The sequence below is a fragment of the Dama dama genome, chromosome 21 (genome assembly GCF_033118175.1).
Source record: "Dama dama isolate Ldn47 chromosome 21, ASM3311817v1, whole genome shotgun sequence".
NCBI lineage: Eukaryota > Metazoa > Chordata > Mammalia > Artiodactyla > Cervidae > Dama > Dama dama.
In genome coordinates this window covers 65,519,811-65,537,409 of record NC_083701.1, presented here as the reverse complement: position 1 = coordinate 65,537,409, position 17,599 = coordinate 65,519,811, and the positions used below count along the sequence as shown (strand labels likewise).

General features: G+C 43.6%; 1 protein-coding gene across 1 annotated transcript in view; it reads left to right on the top strand.

Annotated features, from left to right (window-relative positions):
* Positions 1-17,599, top strand: part of SDC2 (syndecan 2) — a 121,855-nt gene that overhangs the window by 87,216 nt on the left and 17,040 nt on the right. The window contains exon 2 of the mRNA XM_061123719.1: positions 15,397-15,508. Within this exon, the coding sequence (XP_060979702.1) occupies positions 15,397-15,508 (112 nt within the window). The remainder of the gene's footprint in view (positions 1-15,396; positions 15,509-17,599) is intronic.

The following is a 17,599-nucleotide window of genomic DNA, read 5'->3' as shown; positions in this document are numbered from 1 at the left end:
GCTGTACTAGGTCTTCGTTGCAGTACGCAGGATCTTTAGTTGTGGTGTGTGAACTCTTAGTTGTTCCATGTGGGGTTTAGTTCCCTGACCAGGGATTGAACCCAGGCCCCTTGCATTGGGAGTGCAGTCTTAGCCACTGGACCACCAGGGAAGTCCTCATTCTATGGGTTTTGACAAATGCATCATATCAAGTATTAACAATTACACTTTTCCACAGGATAGTTTCACTGCCCTGAAAACGCCCTGTGTTCCACCTGTTCATCCGTTCCTCCTTCTCCCTGAACATCTGACCTTTTTATTCTCTCCAGTTTTGCCTCTTCCAGAATGTCATAGTTGAAATCATACACTGTGTAGCCTTTTCAGACTGACTTTTGTCACTTAGTAATATGCATATATGTTTTCTCCATGTCTTTTAGTGGCTTGCTAGCTCATTTTAGCTTATCACTGAATATTATTCCATTGTTTGGCTGTATCACACTTTGTTTATCCATTCACAAAGCTTACTGTTATTTTTAAACAGATGATAGAACTTTTCGGCACATAGTAGGTGTTTGGTTAATCAATAGTTATTAAATGGCTTAGATTGAATCCTTACTTTTTTCTGACAGGTGTGTAGTGCAACGCGAGTGTTGTAATAGAAAAGGCAATTCTGTGTTAGGAACTGATTTCTGCTAATGCTGCTTAGCCCAGCAGCTGCAGACAACTTTGATATGCCCAGGCTTCCAACAACAGTTTAAACATTCTCCCTAGCATTGCAGTGTCCAATATAGTAGCCACTAGCCACATGTGGCTATTTCCATTTAAATTGATTAAAAATAAAATAAAAAATTCAGTGCCTCTGTTGCACCAGCCATATTTCAACCACTTGATAACTATATGTGTCTAGTGGCTTCCATGTTGGACAGAGCACATCTAGAATATTGTCATCATCACAGATAGTTTTGTCGAATGGCCCTGATCTAGAGCATTCAAATAGAAGGATGGGATTGAAGTGAGTTGACCGGCCGATTCTGGTTTCTCTTTAAGGCTTAGCTGTTTTGAGCTGCAGCAGTTTTACAATGGAAGAGAGGAAGGCCAGAGATTTATCTGCTGGAGCAAAGTTGCTTAAAATAACTTACTAGGGATAAAAAGGCTGCCCAGGGCAGTGAAGCTGTGAAATCCTCCTTGTGTGACAACTCCAGGAGGCCCAGCTTGACAAAGGTTTAGGCCCTTGATCAGCTAGTGTTAAGGACTTTTACAGAACTCTGAGTTCTTGCTTATTTAGCTTGGTGAAAAAGCAGGGGCCTTCTCTAATTTGAGGGGTTGGGGTGGGTGTGGAAAGGGAGTTAAACTTCTCAACTAATAAGTTTGCAAATTGTACACGCATCCCTGAGTAAAATCCTGTGGTCCTTGGATTCCAGGAATGTGAATCTTGAACGAATATCAGATATTTGCCACAGAAATTGTAGCTCTCTCCCTTGAAATCGAAATTACTCTTATTTGGGAGCAAAAGCAAATGGCAGTTAAGTTTTCTTGTGTGTGTGTGTGTGTGTGTGTGTGTGTGTGTGTGTGTTCCTTCTTTTTTTCCTAGCTCTTGGATTTGATCAGATCTGATTTCATTCACATGGTAAGTGCCATGCTGACACAAAGTATTATGGGTTGTCAGTCTGCTTAGATCTCAGTTCTGTATTCATTTTATGTATGGCATTTTACTGAAGTCTTCAGGTTTTTTTCTTCTACATTGATGTCCAGATATCAGACATTATATGAAATTGTGCTTTTCCTTAATGCCTAATCCCGAAATTGGCTGTTGATATTGGTGAGGGCTTTTAATATAATTTTCAACTGAAAGCACCAAATTGCTCTGTTTGCACACTGCAGCTTTAAATATTGACTTTTCACCTTTTGGCATGCTCAGGCTTCTAAGGGGCCTCATGTGGAAAGGCAAATTTGACAGAATAATATATCAACCAGAATTCCTGTGAAAAGGCTTAAAATATTCTGGTATTTGGACATCCAGTCAGGATGTGACCACTTGGAATCATGACTGTCTATAAACACAGGCTTAGAATTGATAGTTTCTCTAAGAATAGGCACAGAGAAAATAGTATATTATCTTGCAAATGAAGAACTGGAAATGCCAGACCTCAAATGAAGACAGATTTCCCTTTAATCTTTCAGCTAGTGTCACCTGCTAAACAACTCTCGGAAGAGTTGCTGAGATTTAATCAGTATTTAATAATTATTGCATTTGTTCAATTGACTTTGCTTTAAAAACTAACACGTCGGCCCTCGAATAAAAGGCAGGATAATGGATGGATTTCTTATATTTACTATGATTTTCATTTAATTTTAAAAAGTATATTTTTAATTTAGACACTGTTTCATATTAGCAAAGTCTTGAGAAATTGATTATGGTTTCTTCACATGGGGTTGTTTTCTTAAAAGCCATGCAAGGGGAAAGAATCAATATTAGAGCTTTCCAAGTGGCAGCTTTATACAGAGCCCCCCCAGCACGATTGATTACAGCTGTTTTTGTAAAGGATTTAAAAAGAACAATCTGTATTAAAAACCTCCTTCTTTGCTATGAGCTTGGACAGTTCCAAGCGGGTTTCCATGGGGGCTGCGCTGCAGTGTGACCACTTGAAGAGCTTGTGGCCACACCAGCGAGCCAGGGCGGTCGGATGGGAAAAGGCTATTAGGTGAGGGGGTGTCGGGGTGCATGCCAAAGAGGTTACCGTGGCAGCTGCAGTCATTCAGCCAAATTCCTCAGCCTCCAAAGCAGGAGAGGCAAGAAGCAAGTGACTTCTACCAGTGGTGTGTAAAGCAGCCGGAAAAGAGAGATGAAAAGTCAGCCTCTGTTCCAAAGCATTGGCCAAAGGCAGGGATGTTCAGGCCAAGTAAGGAGGCATGGAGACAGATAGCCCACAGCTTCCACATCCCCATCTGCTACCTGGAGGCTGGTGAGGAGTGGACGCGTCTTCCGTGGGCCTCTTACACCGAGCCCCAGGAGCGAGCTTTAATCAGGCTGCCCGCTGATGTCGTCCCAGTTAAATAATAAACTCTACTCTGTGGGCAGAGACGCTGTGTAGCGACAGGGTGCCTGGAGCAGTCACGTCTGTCCAAAACGGGTCCCATCTTGAACGGCTGTGACAGGACCAAAGTGAGAGACAGGAATGTGGGCTGGGCTCCCCGGGCTTTACTTCTCAGTAAGACCTGTGCGCTTTAGGAAATGAAGATGTAACAAGCAGCCCCGGGTGGCTGTCATCTGAAAAGGTGGGGCGTGTTACATAGACCTTGCCATGGGTTGCTTTGCAGAAGGCATTTGCAGGCCTGGGGTGGCCCGTTAATTTGGGAAGAAGTCAAAATCCTGGGGAGTGTGGGAACTTTTAGAAAATATTGTTAGATTTAGTACCCATGAGTGCTAAATCACCCCATAGGCCTTTGGTATGGCTTGCTTTAGAACTGATGGAATCAGTTGGTAAGCAGCTTTTGTTACTGGATTTACTTGGGGGAAAAAATTCCTTGAGATGATCTGATATGTTTTTGACTCCCAACGATTAATATTTGCTTTTCTTTATCTCCTGTATTTTTAGAAAATGAAGTGCTATTTCTCTTATGATATGTGCTTATGAATGTGTGTTCCAACTGAGATTTTTAATTATCACTAGGGAATTACCATGAATCAGCCTCACTTGGGTGCAAAAAAATAATAATGATAGGCTTTTTTCAAAAAAACATATTCTTGAAAGCATTTCTTAAATATCATTTTTTAATTGAGCATGTAATTTTACCATCTTGCAGGCTCCTCTTTTCCCTTCATCTTCCATACCCTTGTATCATAAGAGTTTAGGAGTCTATCAGCAGGATGTTGGAATGTCTCCATAGACGCTGATGGAGGTAGACCAGAAGGACAGAAGGCAGCGCTGGGTGGTGGGGATTAGGTTACCTTTTGGGTTTTTGAGGTTTTTTTCCCACATGTTAGTTTGAACAGCCAATGAAGTGTTTATCATTGTTTGGAAAAAATATGACTGTCCACACGGCTTCCTTCCTCTTCCTTTGGTATGATTGTAAATGTTATCTTCAGATAAATAACTCATAAACAACACTCGACAACACCAACATGAGTGCTTTCTCAAATGCATTCACATAAGAGATGGCACAGGTCACATGACTATAAACGTACTTCCTGTGAAACAGGTGTTTTTGTCTGAGAGCTCAGGTTTCATTTCTTGTGGAATTTCATGCAGGGTCCACAGTGGATTTCGTAATCAGTGTCTAATACCTTTAAATCTTTGCCTGCTTCCTTTGGTAAGGAAATCATTTCTTAAAGGCTGCGTGGCCTTCACTGTTAATTGGTTGAAGAGTTTGGTCAGGAACAATTCCTTTCTACAACAAAAAGAAATACAAGGCCAGGGGCTATGAGTCTTGGGCAGAATCAGGATGTTTTTCTGAGAGATAATCAAGAATGTGATTACCTTCAGCTCCCAATATAGCCACCTCTGTGACTTGACACTTGGTATTAGAAATCCACCCTTCAGAACAGTTTGACTTCAGTTTTGAAATCTGTGGTCTCATCATCTTTGGAGGTATCTCCTTCTGTCTAGCTTTGTTCCTTTTATTTAGATAAGCACTGTCACGTTTTCAGTCTTCCAGGGTAAGGAAGTAGTCACATGTCATTTTCTTCGTTGAAAAAGTCTCCTAGATCAAGTAGTCACCTTGGCAACCCAAGGCTTTCTAGAATCAGCAAAAGGAGAGATAGAACAAGAGGCTCCCCTTACAGACAGACAACACTGATGTAACAGAGTGAAGTGAAGTGAAACTCGCTCCATCGTTTCCAACTTTTTGCGACCCCATGGACCGTGCATTCCATGGAATTCTCCAGACCAGAATACTGGAGTGGGTAGCCTTTCCCTTCTCCAGGGGATCTTCCCAATCCAGGAATCGAACCCAGGTCTCCTGCATTGCAAGCAGAATCTTTTCCAGCTGAGCCACCAGGGAAGCCCAAGAATAGTGAAGTGGGTAGCCTATCCTTTCTCCAGTGGATCTTCCTGACCCAGGAATTGAACTGGGGTCTCCTGCATTGCAGGCAAATTCTTTACCAACTGAGTTATCAGGAAATGTAATAGAATGGCCCCTGAAAACCAGGAGCAACTCAAAACGTCTTCAGGGCTCACTGGCACATCAGCCCTGGAGTGTGTCCAGGGCACAGTGCTTCCAGGTCAGATAGTGGCCACTGCCGGTGGGGACTAGACTGGAAGGGAGCTTGTTGACTGGGGCACCGACAGCCACACCTTGACATGGAGTGTCTTCCCTGCTTCAAATAACCCAGAAGCAAAGAGTAACTACTGAGATGGGTAATGAGACCCAGGGCCTTTTAGAACCTAGAATCTTGTGATTAAATATCCATTTTAATAGACCTTTCGCCTTTTATGGCTTCACATAAACTGGATCAGGAGTGACCAAATCACTGTGATGTGATTCTGTGGCACTTTCCTCAAGTGTGCGCTTTTTTTGTGTGTGTGTTTGTCACTTATACACCTGTGTACTTCCATGATGCTTTCTTTAGGCTCTTTATACATGTGTGTATCTGTCTGTTTAAATACATTAGCTGTTAAAAGTCCTGTTGATGTTTGGAAGCTGGTTCCTGGAGATTTCCATCGTTTGTGTCTTTAGCAGCATATATATGTTGGGAAAATATAACAGTATTTGGGAACAAGATCATTCACAAGCCACCACCCTCACCAATTGACTCTCTTCATTTTTCTACTGATTTGAAATTTTTAGAGTTGTAATATTAGAAAATATTAAAGCAGTATATACTTTTTAAATATAGTGTGTTGTCCAAACATGTTTCCTCATTTTTCTGTGGGATATGATTTTTAATGGCTAGGTTGAAAAAATTAATGTATGATACATAATTGACATAGCTATCCTTCTGTAGTTGCATTTACATTGTCTCAGTGGTTTTGCCTTAATTCAGTAGTAAACATTCCACCTCGCCTTCTTTTTAGAATATTTCCTTAGGATAATTCCTCAGAGTAGAAATATCTGATCAGATGGTAGAAAAGATTTTGTATCTTCTTAAAACACATTGCCAGGGTGCTTCCCAAAGGGCTCATGCCCATTTCTGTAAGTTGGCATCTTTTACATAGAGCTCCTCTTTACAGGCATGCAGTAAAGTGTCCGTATCAACGTTCAGTCTCAGTGCTATCTTAGACCTGAAATAGGCTCAGTTGGAAATTCCATCCACCAACCGCCCCGCATCTCTTGAGAGCAGGTTTATTCTCCAGCATTAGTTGGAGCCTGGCAGGGCGTGGTCTGCTCTTTGGACCTGAGGTCTTTCCCATTTTCCTGTCCCATAGGCATCCTGGGGCATGCTGTCAGCTCCTGTATAGGGTGGAGAATATATGTGGCTGTGCCTCAGGGCTTAAAATTGTAGCAGTTGAAAAGCCTTTAGAGTGAATTATTAAATCTAAACCAGAGCCTCTTGGCCTCCTGTGCTTGACTTGGAGTCTGTTCCATTATGGTAGTTTTTACAAAACACTTCTGAATGAGAAATACATTCCAAATCTCTTTTTTTGCCCCCCTCTCCTGCCAAACACCAACCAGGAGACAGAATCTGGTTATTTCAGTTAGAATATATTAATCCTGACCCTCTCCAGCCCTTGGGGCTTTTCAGGTTAGGCCCACACAGCTTCTATTTTTACTCTAGTCTAAACTGTGGTCATATGGATGGCAAAATAAATACTAGAATATTTTAGTTCAGGAGGGAGAGAGGCAGCAGTGCTTATAATAACATGGCAGCAAACCTCTCTCTTCCCTCTGTTTGATATTCCAAAAAAGGAAGAAAGCGCCACTCAGAGCACATCTGTAAGTCATGAACATTTTCCTTTTGTGTGTCATGCATATTCAACATAACCCCCCTCCCCGCGCGGCCCAGGCGTTGCTTTAATATCCACTGCTCCATAAGAGCCCTAGTTTTGGTGCTGACAAATCTAATTCAAGACCAAGGTAACTTACCTTCTCTCTTTGGACCAAGAATCTGAACCCTTTCTCGCAAACAGAAGTGTGAAGTTGTGGTGTGTTCTGCCCTTATCCCCCACTGCCCACCCCTCACCCCCTACCTCCTTTTTGACATCCATGACCCCCGAAGAGGAAGACTGGTTTTGTTTACATTTGAAAAGACCCTGCCTGATGCTAGGAAAGATTGAAGGCAGGTGGAGAAGGGGACGTCAGGTATGAGATGGTTGGATGGCATCACCAACTCGATGGACATGAGTTTGAGTAAGCTCTGGGAGTTGGTGATGGACAGGGAGGCCTGGCTTGCTGCAGTCCATGGGGTTGCAAAGAGTCGGACACAACTGAGCGACTGAACTGAATTGAACTGAATCCTAGGGAGAAAATTTTTTTAAAAAAATAGATTGAATTTCACAATATAGATGTTTCGAAACTCAAAAGTTACAAAAGGACATAAAGTGAAAACACTCTCCAGGTGAGAGATTTTGCATTTAATTAGTTGACCCTGTAATTTTCTCTAGGTGACAAAGCATAAAGTATGTCAAGAATTTAGGTGCAAGGTTTAGATTTCTTTCTGCTCAGCTTAGCTGACGGCTTTTCTTTGTGAAATGGTGGCCTGTAGAGACTGAGGACTGTGGAGCAGGGGGCTTTGTAGAGTGATATGGCAGTGATACGATTATTGGCAAGGAAGCATAGTCTTGCATATTGGCAAGGGAGTGTCCGTAATCAGGGCCATTTGTTGTTACCAAGGTCTAGTTTAAAGAGAAATGGGACCAAGGCCCTGAATCCTGCCTGTTCTATGTCGTAATGCTTGTGGGTGGGGGTGGGGCTGCAGAGGAGAATTGCATCCTTCAGTTAGGTAAGCATACAGGGGCTTCTGGGTCCTCCTATTTGAGATGTTGGTTTAAATTTACCCACCAAGCCACTTACTGAGCCAGGACCATACTGTAGACTCAATAGACAAACCCTGTAGGAAGAAAAATAATTTTGAAGCAGCTACACCAACATATCTATGGTGAGACATCTTTTGTGACAATGACACGAATTCTATTGAATCATAAATAATACATTGAGTTGAACCAAGTAATCCTTTGGTCAGAATTTTTTGCTGTTGTTTTTCTTAACATGATGATTATTGGGCTGAGCGTTTTATTAGAGAAAGATTTTGTTTGAGCTTTGTTGGCTAGAAAATCGAAGTGCTTTGACCCACATTCTGTTCTTTTTTTTAAACAAAGAAGAAAATTTCTACTGTGAAGTACACTAACTCAGTGTTACTTTTTAAAACACTTTTCAGCCATTCCGATGTACTCCAGAGACTAGTGTTGTGCCCGGCTCGTTGGAGGCATTCTTAATGAGTTGGTGAATTCTTCTAAAGTCATCCTTATCTTTCTGTTAGTCCTCCTCACAATATAAGGCTAAATTCCATAAGGAGAACTTGTAAAATTCATGGATTGAGTTTTCCCTGATGTGTGGTAACCGGGTAACTTGTTTAAAATATGTGGTTATTTTCTTTCACCCAATAGCTTTAAGCTTGCTTTCAGCCTTTCAGAAAAATGTGACCTCTGCTACTCTTTGTTGAACCTTTACCCATATGCTGGCTCTCAGCAGTGGGAGACACAGAAAACACCAGACCTGCTCCTCGTTCCTCAGCCTCTTCAGGGAATGTACATTCTAAGGGTTGAGGTAAGATTACCACATCCAACAGGAAAATCTGCCGTGACTAGTAACTTCTGAATGAGTGGTTCAGACCTGCAGGATTGTAAGTAGTTACTTGTAGGAATTCTATCATCTCCCATGCTTTGGTTTGTTTCAAAAGGTTCATGGAACTAGTTGAATTTTTTCACAGTTGCTGAGGTTTTGACTCTCTTAGAGTTTATTTTTTGATGTGACATTTTTCTGAGCAGCCCAGCCATCTTTTTGCTTCATACTTCACACCCAAATGTGATTCTGCCTTCATAAACCTGATTTTTTTTCTTTCCAGAATTGGGTTTATTTTCCTAATAGACACAAGTAAATAATTTAAACTAAATTTCCCCTTAATGGAAGGCATGCTGAAGTGTTTCTTAAAGTTAGAGACTAGCTTTTTATGTAATTAAGGACCTTTTTGAAGCAGGTCTGAGCTAAAGATCTTTCTTAAGGATTTCTTAAGTAGGAATTTAAGAATCTGCTTTCATGTGTGACCTCAGCTTTTGTATGAGTTACGCACAGGATGGTAGAATAAGTCTAGGCCATTGTTAGATAGCAGAGCATTTTCTGTAAACAAGTCCTTAGAATAAGTGCTTGGTAAATACGGTAGCACTTGCCTGTATTGATATATAATGCAGTCACATCTCACACATGTTCAGGGACCACAGTATGTTTCCCAACAGTAAACAGAGGTTTCTTTCCTTCCATTACATCTTTGATTTGGATGGGACACCTAATAGAGATGAAGGTGTTACTAAAAATGAATGAGTGACAGTTGGCTTCCTTCAAAGGGGCAGTGTACAGGATGTTAGGCAGAGAAGAAATTGTTAAGCTAGAATTCTAACTCTTCACGCAGATGTTTCCCCATCTATAATGCCAAAAACACTAGTTCTGAAAGATGTTAAATAGATTTTCGGGGCAGGTGGGGAGAATTTCCATGGCCAAAGTTTGAAAGTGTTGGATCAAGCAGAGTTCAGCAGGACTCTTTTATTACAGTTCTTCTCAGGGCCTTTATTATGATTACGTGTGAATTACAAGGCGGGGTGGGGGGCAGGGGTAGTGGGCAGGCCCAGCAAGGCCAGCACTCTCAATGAGCGCACACTTTGAAGCCTTGACTTGGACATGAATCCTTGTTCCCCACTTCTGAGCTGTCTGTCTTTGGACAAGCCTCAGTTCCTTGGTCTGCAGTGGAGATTGTTGAGATGATTAAATGTGCCAGTGCTTATAAAACACTTAGCACCGAATGCCTGGCACATAATAAACACTTAGCAGTTAGCTACACTTAATCCTTTTGAACCCCAGGCTGACTAGCTCTGATAGCTTCACGGGGCATTACAGTTCAATAGCAAGAGCCCAGAATTAGGCGGCAAACGTTTTGGGCTCCAGGTTGGCCACCAAGTAGACCAGATGATTTTTAAGTGACTTTATCACTGTGGTGTTCTGTGTCTTCACTTTTGAAATAAATAGATCATCCGGATGCCTATAATGTCCAGTCAAGCTCTAAGATTATATGTTTCCATGGGCTCTACCTAAGCCAGAGTTGGCAAGTTCATCTTAAGGGCAAGTGTATCATCTCTATGGGAATATGTAGGGGAAAATTTTAATTATTATTTCATTTACAGTGTGTGTTAACTAGTAATAAAATAGTTTATTAAGTCATCTGTGGAAAAATAAGCTAGAGTTACAGCCAGTTTGGTGCTTTGTAGTCACTATAAAAGTAAATAAACATTTGAGTCTTTGAGTCCAAGTCAGGACTGAATGTGCCTTTATGCTAAAACTAAGAAACATCATCCAGGTGCTTGTTTTCTATTATGTGATTCAGAGTGTCATACCAGGCCACACAAATATTTAACTTTTATGTCTGAAGGCTAACTTTCTGAAGGTTGGGTTTGGGGTGGTGGTATCCATAAATAGGCTTTCTACTTTCTGACTTTGCTATCAGCCTAAGTTTCCACTACGTGTGCGTGCATGCTCAATCACTGCAGTTGTGTCCAACTCTTTGCAACCCTATGCACTGTAGCCTGCCTGGCTCTTCTGTCCATGGGATTCTCCAGGCAAGAATACTGGAGTGGGTTGCCATGCCCTGCTCCAAGGGATCTTCTCGAACCAGGGATCGAACCCACATCTCCTTCAGCTCCTGCATTGCAGGTGGATTCTTTACCACTGAGCCACCAGGGAAGCCCAAGTTTCCACCATAAGGTGAATTTAACACCTGCTGCTTTGAGCTTTAATTATCTTGACCACTGTTTATCACTTGCGCTAGTTTAAGGCACTTAGAGGACATCCATCTAGTAGATAAGGCAGTGTATCTTTTAAGGAAGACCTTAATTTCTAAATAGCAGATTTCCACCCTGGCAGTTTGAAACATGATATTTGCCAGATGTAAGCTTTACCTCATAATAAAAAGAACCAGCAAGTAGATTTATTCAGTTGCCATCTCACAAATTTTCTTTGCTGAGACAATGGGAAGATTTGTGATATTTCTTATTTTGATATTAGTGCACTTGTGGTCTTCTATGCACCAAACCAGCATTTTCTCTGTTCATTTTTATTATAAATATCATATATGTTTGGGCTGAACTGTTTTGTCAGAATATTGGTTTTCATCATCCTCAGGTATGCAAGCCCCTCAATTTTCTGTCCTTGGAGGAGTTTATTTCCTCTTAGGGGTTTTGTATAAATTAATTGATGTCACCAGGTCTGAGTGGAGATTTTTTGTTGTTTTTGATTTTTGTGTGTATGTGTCATGGAACCTGGGGTTTGGGTGGAGGAAGTGGCAATAACTGACTGGAAATGTAGGTGAGGTCGTGTGGTAGAAGAATGTCTTTCAAGGCCAAGGAGTTTTTATTTTATCCAGTGGAAGATAGGGAGCCAAGAGAGGGTTTTTATCAGCAGGGGAGCATTGTGGTCATGTTTAAGAATGGTCCCTCAGCAGATGATGGATTCGAAGACAAAGCCCTGAGGGTGGCCTAGGAAGGAGGCCTTTTAGCAGTCGCGGCGCGGTGGCTGCAATTTGAAGGGTAGGGAGGGAGCGATAGAGTTGGGAGACGAAGGTAGATTTTGCCCGCCGTCAGGCATCACCTCCTCTGTGGAGGTGACTCAGGGCTCGGGGTCGTGGCTGAACCTCCTGCGGTCGTTCTTCCTTCTCGATGTACCTCGTTGCTTCCCACATCTTCCCTCTGCTTTCCTGCAGCATGTCTCATGTCAGCTGAGGGGAGAAAGGTCTGAAAGACCAGCTTTGTTTTTCTTCCAGCTTGTTCTCTGAGCCCTGTTAGCCAACAGGATTGACGCTGCCCCTTGGTCACGGGCTGTCCCGAATGAAACCAACTCGAGAGGAAATCCTGCCGTCGGGCTGGGCCTCTGCACGTTTCCTCCCCGTTGCTTTCTTTCATGCAGCGGCTCTGTCTCATCGAACGCAAGAGTGTTCCGTGTGTCTTGGGGTTTTCTGCTCAGTGAGGCAAATCACAGTTGGCTGGTGGAGAAGCCGTAGTCTTGAGTCACCCCTTTCCTTGGCTTTTGAAAGATGCGTGCCTCGCCCCCAGGGAATGTGAGTGCAGAGTTTATTTCCCTTTCTGGGCATGTTAACTATAGCAATCCTCTCTGTACATAGAGTGGAGTCTTCACCAAAGGAATTGTCATGTTTGCAAAGATTTTTTTTTTGTTTAGAAGAAAAGACGGTGGAGGTTTTCTTCGAGCGTTATCTGCTACAGTGGGAAAAGAAGACTGCTTATTTGAGATCAGACTATGGAAAGTTGTGTGTGTGTGTGTGCGTGCGTGCGCATCTGCTAAGCTGCTTCAGTTGTATCTGACTCTTTGCAACCCTATGGACTGTACCCACCAGGCTTCTCTGTCCATGGGATTCTCTAGGCAAGGATACCGGAATGGGTTGCCGTGCCCTCCTCCAGGGGATCTTCTCAACCCAGGGATCGAATGTGCAGCTCCTGCGACTCCTGCATTGGATTTTTTTTACTGCTGAGCCACCAGTGAAGCTCTCTATGGAAGGATGGATATTGGCAATTCCTCTTAGGCGCTTGGTGCCCCTGACGTCAGAGCAGGAGATAATGTTTAGTGTGATGTCATAATTATTTGTACCACAACAGACAGTGGAGGAACAAATCCTTTTAGCTGCCCTCGAGCACATTAAATGTTCCCTCAGCCACAGGACTGCCCTGGAGCCTCGCAGAGCCCGAGGGGCTGAGGGGGTGCCAGCTTCTTTAGATGCATCCTGAGTCCAAGTCTTGTAGCAATTCAGGTCCCACAGCCTTCTCCTAAGGAGCTGGCTGTCATAGAAAAGTGAGTTGCTTGTCAAGCCAGTCTGTGTGGTTGAGTCGTGAGGTGGCCACAGTCCTCTGGGAGACGTGTTTTGGCCCATCAGCCTGTGCATGAGACAGAAGTGCCCGTCTAGCAACTGGGTCACCTAATGAATAGACTTGCAGTTTATAAGTAGGGATTAAATATTTCGTGTAGCCCGTGCCACCTCCAACTTTGACAGAGCCAAGAGGAAAAAATCATTCAGTGTTGAGAAAAGGCAAACAGGTTTCTGCTTTTAAGCTCAAGGTTGCACAAATAGGTCCCTGTCCACGTGTATCGTTTGGGACCGATGATCTCCGAGGCTTCGGATGGAAAGATGTCAACTGTAGAAGTCCTGAGGATCTTGTGACATGTGTTAACTCTGAAGCCTGAGTCAAAGTCCAATTTGTTTTAGGTAATCTCAGTCAGCAAATATTTATTGAATCCCCATGCCTTCCGAGAGGGCCAGAGAACTCAGGTCACTGAGGCCCTGCCTTCTCCAAGTGTGCTCTGCTGTGGGGCCTCAGAAAAGTGCTCACCAGACAATTAACAATAACACCGAGCCTTTGTCTTAAATTGTTCACAGGCTACAAAATCCAAAATAGTAGTTTCTAACAAGGGGACATGGAAAGTCTGAAAAAAACAGAGCCTGTTTTGTAGACTGGACTTGAGAGAAAGAATAAGAGGGTCCTGCCGATGGAATTCATAGGGCAAAGTTTAGTACACACAGGACAGCAAACAGCCCACGTGGTGTTTGCTGAGCACCTTCTGCCCACCAGATACTGTGATTGTGGGGGGTTGGGTGAACTGAGGATGTGTGAAGCACAGTTCTTGCCCTCATAGGAGCTAAGAGACTGCCAGGGTCAGTGACGCCGATGGTGGGGCTGTGGAACCCACGACTCCTGATCCTGTAGGTTCACGAGCTTTGGGAAACCCGGCCAGACTAGTAAGAGCCTTGGAGACTGCTATCATGCAGCATGGCCTCGGAAGGCAGAGTTAAGCTCTGACTGTTCTAGGAAAATTCCAGCACACTCTTGTCTCAGGGTGGTCACTCCGTGCCTGCTGGCCAGGCCACTGGGAAACCTGTCCCTGATTAAGGTCCCAGTTCTCAGAATGTGCTGGCATGGCCGCTTAAGCAAAGTGGGCATCCGTGCCTTCACGGTAGTTGTCACTGAGGCCTGGAGGACACCGGCTTGGGTTTAGGACACTTCGGTCTCTCCAGTTAGCTGTCGAAACCCGAGAGAAGAAAGTGGTGCTGTGGTGGGGTGGCCCTGGCGTCCTCTTTGGAAGGTTCCAGCCCAGTGACAGCTGGAGCAGAGGAAGGCTTTATTTTATCAATAAAAGGATATCTGATGAAAGCCACTGTAATGAGGGAAACATTTTTTTGTCATTCTTGTTAAGAACAAACATTCCATTTGATTTTTTTAAAAAATACGACAATAATCGAGTGCTGCCTTTTTCCAAACACAAGTGTTTTTTAGAGGCTGACAGGCTGCTGTGTTTGTTTTCTGGGCTTTCATGAGATACTGGTGGTAAAATATCAATTTACTGAAACCATTTAAGAAAAATTATACGTCTACTCAGCTTCCACTTCATGTGAGTGACTCTCTTGGCAGGATTAGGTTGAATTTTAATACTAAAACTCTTACTGAAGAGCTAAGAAGCTGTGGAACTGGTCGACTTAGTGAATGATCCCTTTCCCTATTCAGCGTGTGATTTGCTGTTACCCAGTGCCAGGAATATAAAAAGAATGCACTTGTGTGGGTTTATCTGCATTTGTCATTAAGGCTCCACTAAGCCTGTGGGCCCCAGATGTGGCTCGCGGTGGGCTGTTGCCCTGGTCCACAGCCTCGTGGGCTCCGATCCTGGCGGGGTGTGGTGCTGGCCTCTGCATGGCCCCTGAGAGCTCCTGGCCATGATGGTGCCTCTCTGAGTGTGGCCTGGCCTGTAAATGTCCAAGGGACCTTGATGCATCCCTGGGAGGTGATTTTGCCCAAGAACCCTAATACATCCCCAAGGAAGTCTTAAATGAGTTAACTGTCTTGTAGCTTTTCCAATCAAGGAGCCTCACGGTGACTTTGGGAAAGCAGATGGCTCCAGCTAGCACTGGGGCCACTGAAACTCAGACAGCTTTAGTGGGAAGTGAGGAAATAAGCCTGTGGGTAGGTGCTTCTGAGGCATCTTGGGTCCACTGGGTTAGACTCCGTAAGCTTCCCTCAGGAGCATTCTCTGTGGTCAACCCTTGACATCATGCGACTTGTCAGGGTGTGCCGAGGAAAGGAAGGGACAAAATTGTCGGTTTAGAGGAACAGGAAAGAGGGACAGGTAATCACTGAGGTATAAGCCTGAACAGTGAGATGAATGAATAAACTCATTTCCTAATTTCTCACCATCCTAAACCCCTTCTCTTTCCTTTCTCAGCGAGCAGAGCTGACATCTGATAAAGACATGTACCTTGACAACAGCTCCATTGAAGAAGCTTCAGGAGTGTATCCTATTGATGATGATGACTATGCTTCTGCGTCAGGCTCGGGTAAGGCCAGCTACCTCCACATCATCTCTGTTCTCCGTGTTTGTGTATGCACGCGTGCACACACACACACTCTTACACACACATACACTCACACTCTACTGGAACGTGCTTCAGGGCAACAGGCAGGAGGCATAATTGTTAAGGGCACACTCTGTGGAGTCACAGTGCCTGGGTGTGAATTCTAGCTCCCAGCTACTTGAGCTGTGAAATCTTGGGAATATATTTAATTTGGCTGAACCTCGGTTTCCTCATTTATAGAATGGAAGATAATAATAATCCCTCCCACATAGGGTTGTCATGAATCTTAAGGGGTTGATGCATCTATAGCTCTTAGAGCTTGCTACTTGGCGTGTAGTCAGTGTTCTGTCAACATTATCAGGGTGATGTCATGAAAACCACCCTTCAATACAAGTTTCATAGAACCGCCAACCTTACCTTAAAGCTTATAGGTGAGACCAAGAAGAGTTACATTTTCTTACTACTAGTGTATTGCTCAAAAGTAGGAGGGAGAATGTAGCAGCCAAGTAAAATGATTGTACACTGATATCTTCAACTCCTGTGGTGGATCAGTTACCTGTTACTTCAGTAATGCCTTGTAACAAGCCATCCCAAAGTGTAGTGGCTAAAACAACAGTCATTTTGTTTCGCTCCTTAGTCTTCAGGGTGGCAGTTTAGGTGGCCTGACTGGGCTCTTTTCCGTGTTATTGGTCAGCTGCAGGTTGAGTTTGCTGATCTTGCTGGGCTCTGTCATATCTGTGGGGTAGCCAGGCAGACGTGGCTCTGGTCATTGTGGGCTCTCATTCTCCAGAAGGCCAGCCATTTGTCCACAGGGAGGAGACAGAGATCCCAAGATAGCAAGTAGGAGTGTGCAAAGGCTCTTGAAGTCAAGACTTAGAATGGGCACAATTTCACTGCCGTGTTTGATAGGTCAAAGCCAGTCATAGGCCCAGCCCAGACTCTGCTTCCTAGTGAAGGGAGCTGTAGGGTTGTCACAGTGCAGAGGAAAACACTACAAGGAAGATAAAGGATTTGATCATTTTGCAATCAATTTCTTATACCTGGGACATGTTTCACCTGTGCCAGGATTGGCTCCCGGGAAACTGAGAAAGAGGAGGAGCTTGTGCATGTATTAATGATCAGATCAGGAAGGTAAGGTCAGCAGCATGCTAGGGAAGTCTTATCCAGGATCTTCCTTGATTTGAATTTCATTTTACATTCAACATTTGGTAAAAGTCCGTATAGTCAAAGCTATGGTTTTTCCAGTCGTCATGTACAGATGAGAGTTAGACCATAAAGAAGGCTGAGCATCAAGGAATTGATGCTTTCAAGCTGTGGTGCTAAAGACTCTTGGGAGTCCCTTGGACAGCAAGGAGATCAAACAAGTCAGTCATAAAGAAAATCAATCCTGAATATTGATGCTGAAGCTGAAGCTCCAATACTTTGGCCACCTGATGTGAAGAGCCAACTCATTGGAAGAGACCCTGATGCTGGGAAAGACTGAGAGCAGGAGAAGAGGACGACAGAGGATGAGATGGTTGGGTCGGTCCATTGGACCGACTCAATGGACATGACTTTGAGCAAACTCTGGGAGATAGTGAAGGATGGGGAAGCCTGGCGTGCTGCTGTGCCTGGGGTTGCAAAGAGTCAGACATGAGTTAGCAACTGAACAAATGCTGAATGTAGATGTCTCACAATCAGATCAGCATGGGCTTTAGAATAACCCAGAGCAAATTAAAATTGTGTCTTTGGGAGAGATCTAGCTATATAAGAATGAGTATCTTGGGTTGGAAAATGGCAAGTCTGAGAGAGACAAGAAGGGTTATGGCCGACCTAGTTGACAGTGAGCTTACAATGCAGTCCTCATGTAAAAATAGCCCTAGTTATTCTGGGGAGAGTGATATATATCACACACGCAGGATGAGTGTGAAAAGTTGTTCTCCGTAGCCCACAACTCTATTAATATTGTTCACTCATGGCACCTCTTTTTTTTTTGTTAACACCTCAAAAGTGCTTTGTAACTGTCTTCTTCAAAATGTCTCAGGAAATATACCTATACATACATTTTGGTCCTCATTTCACAGATCTTAGAAT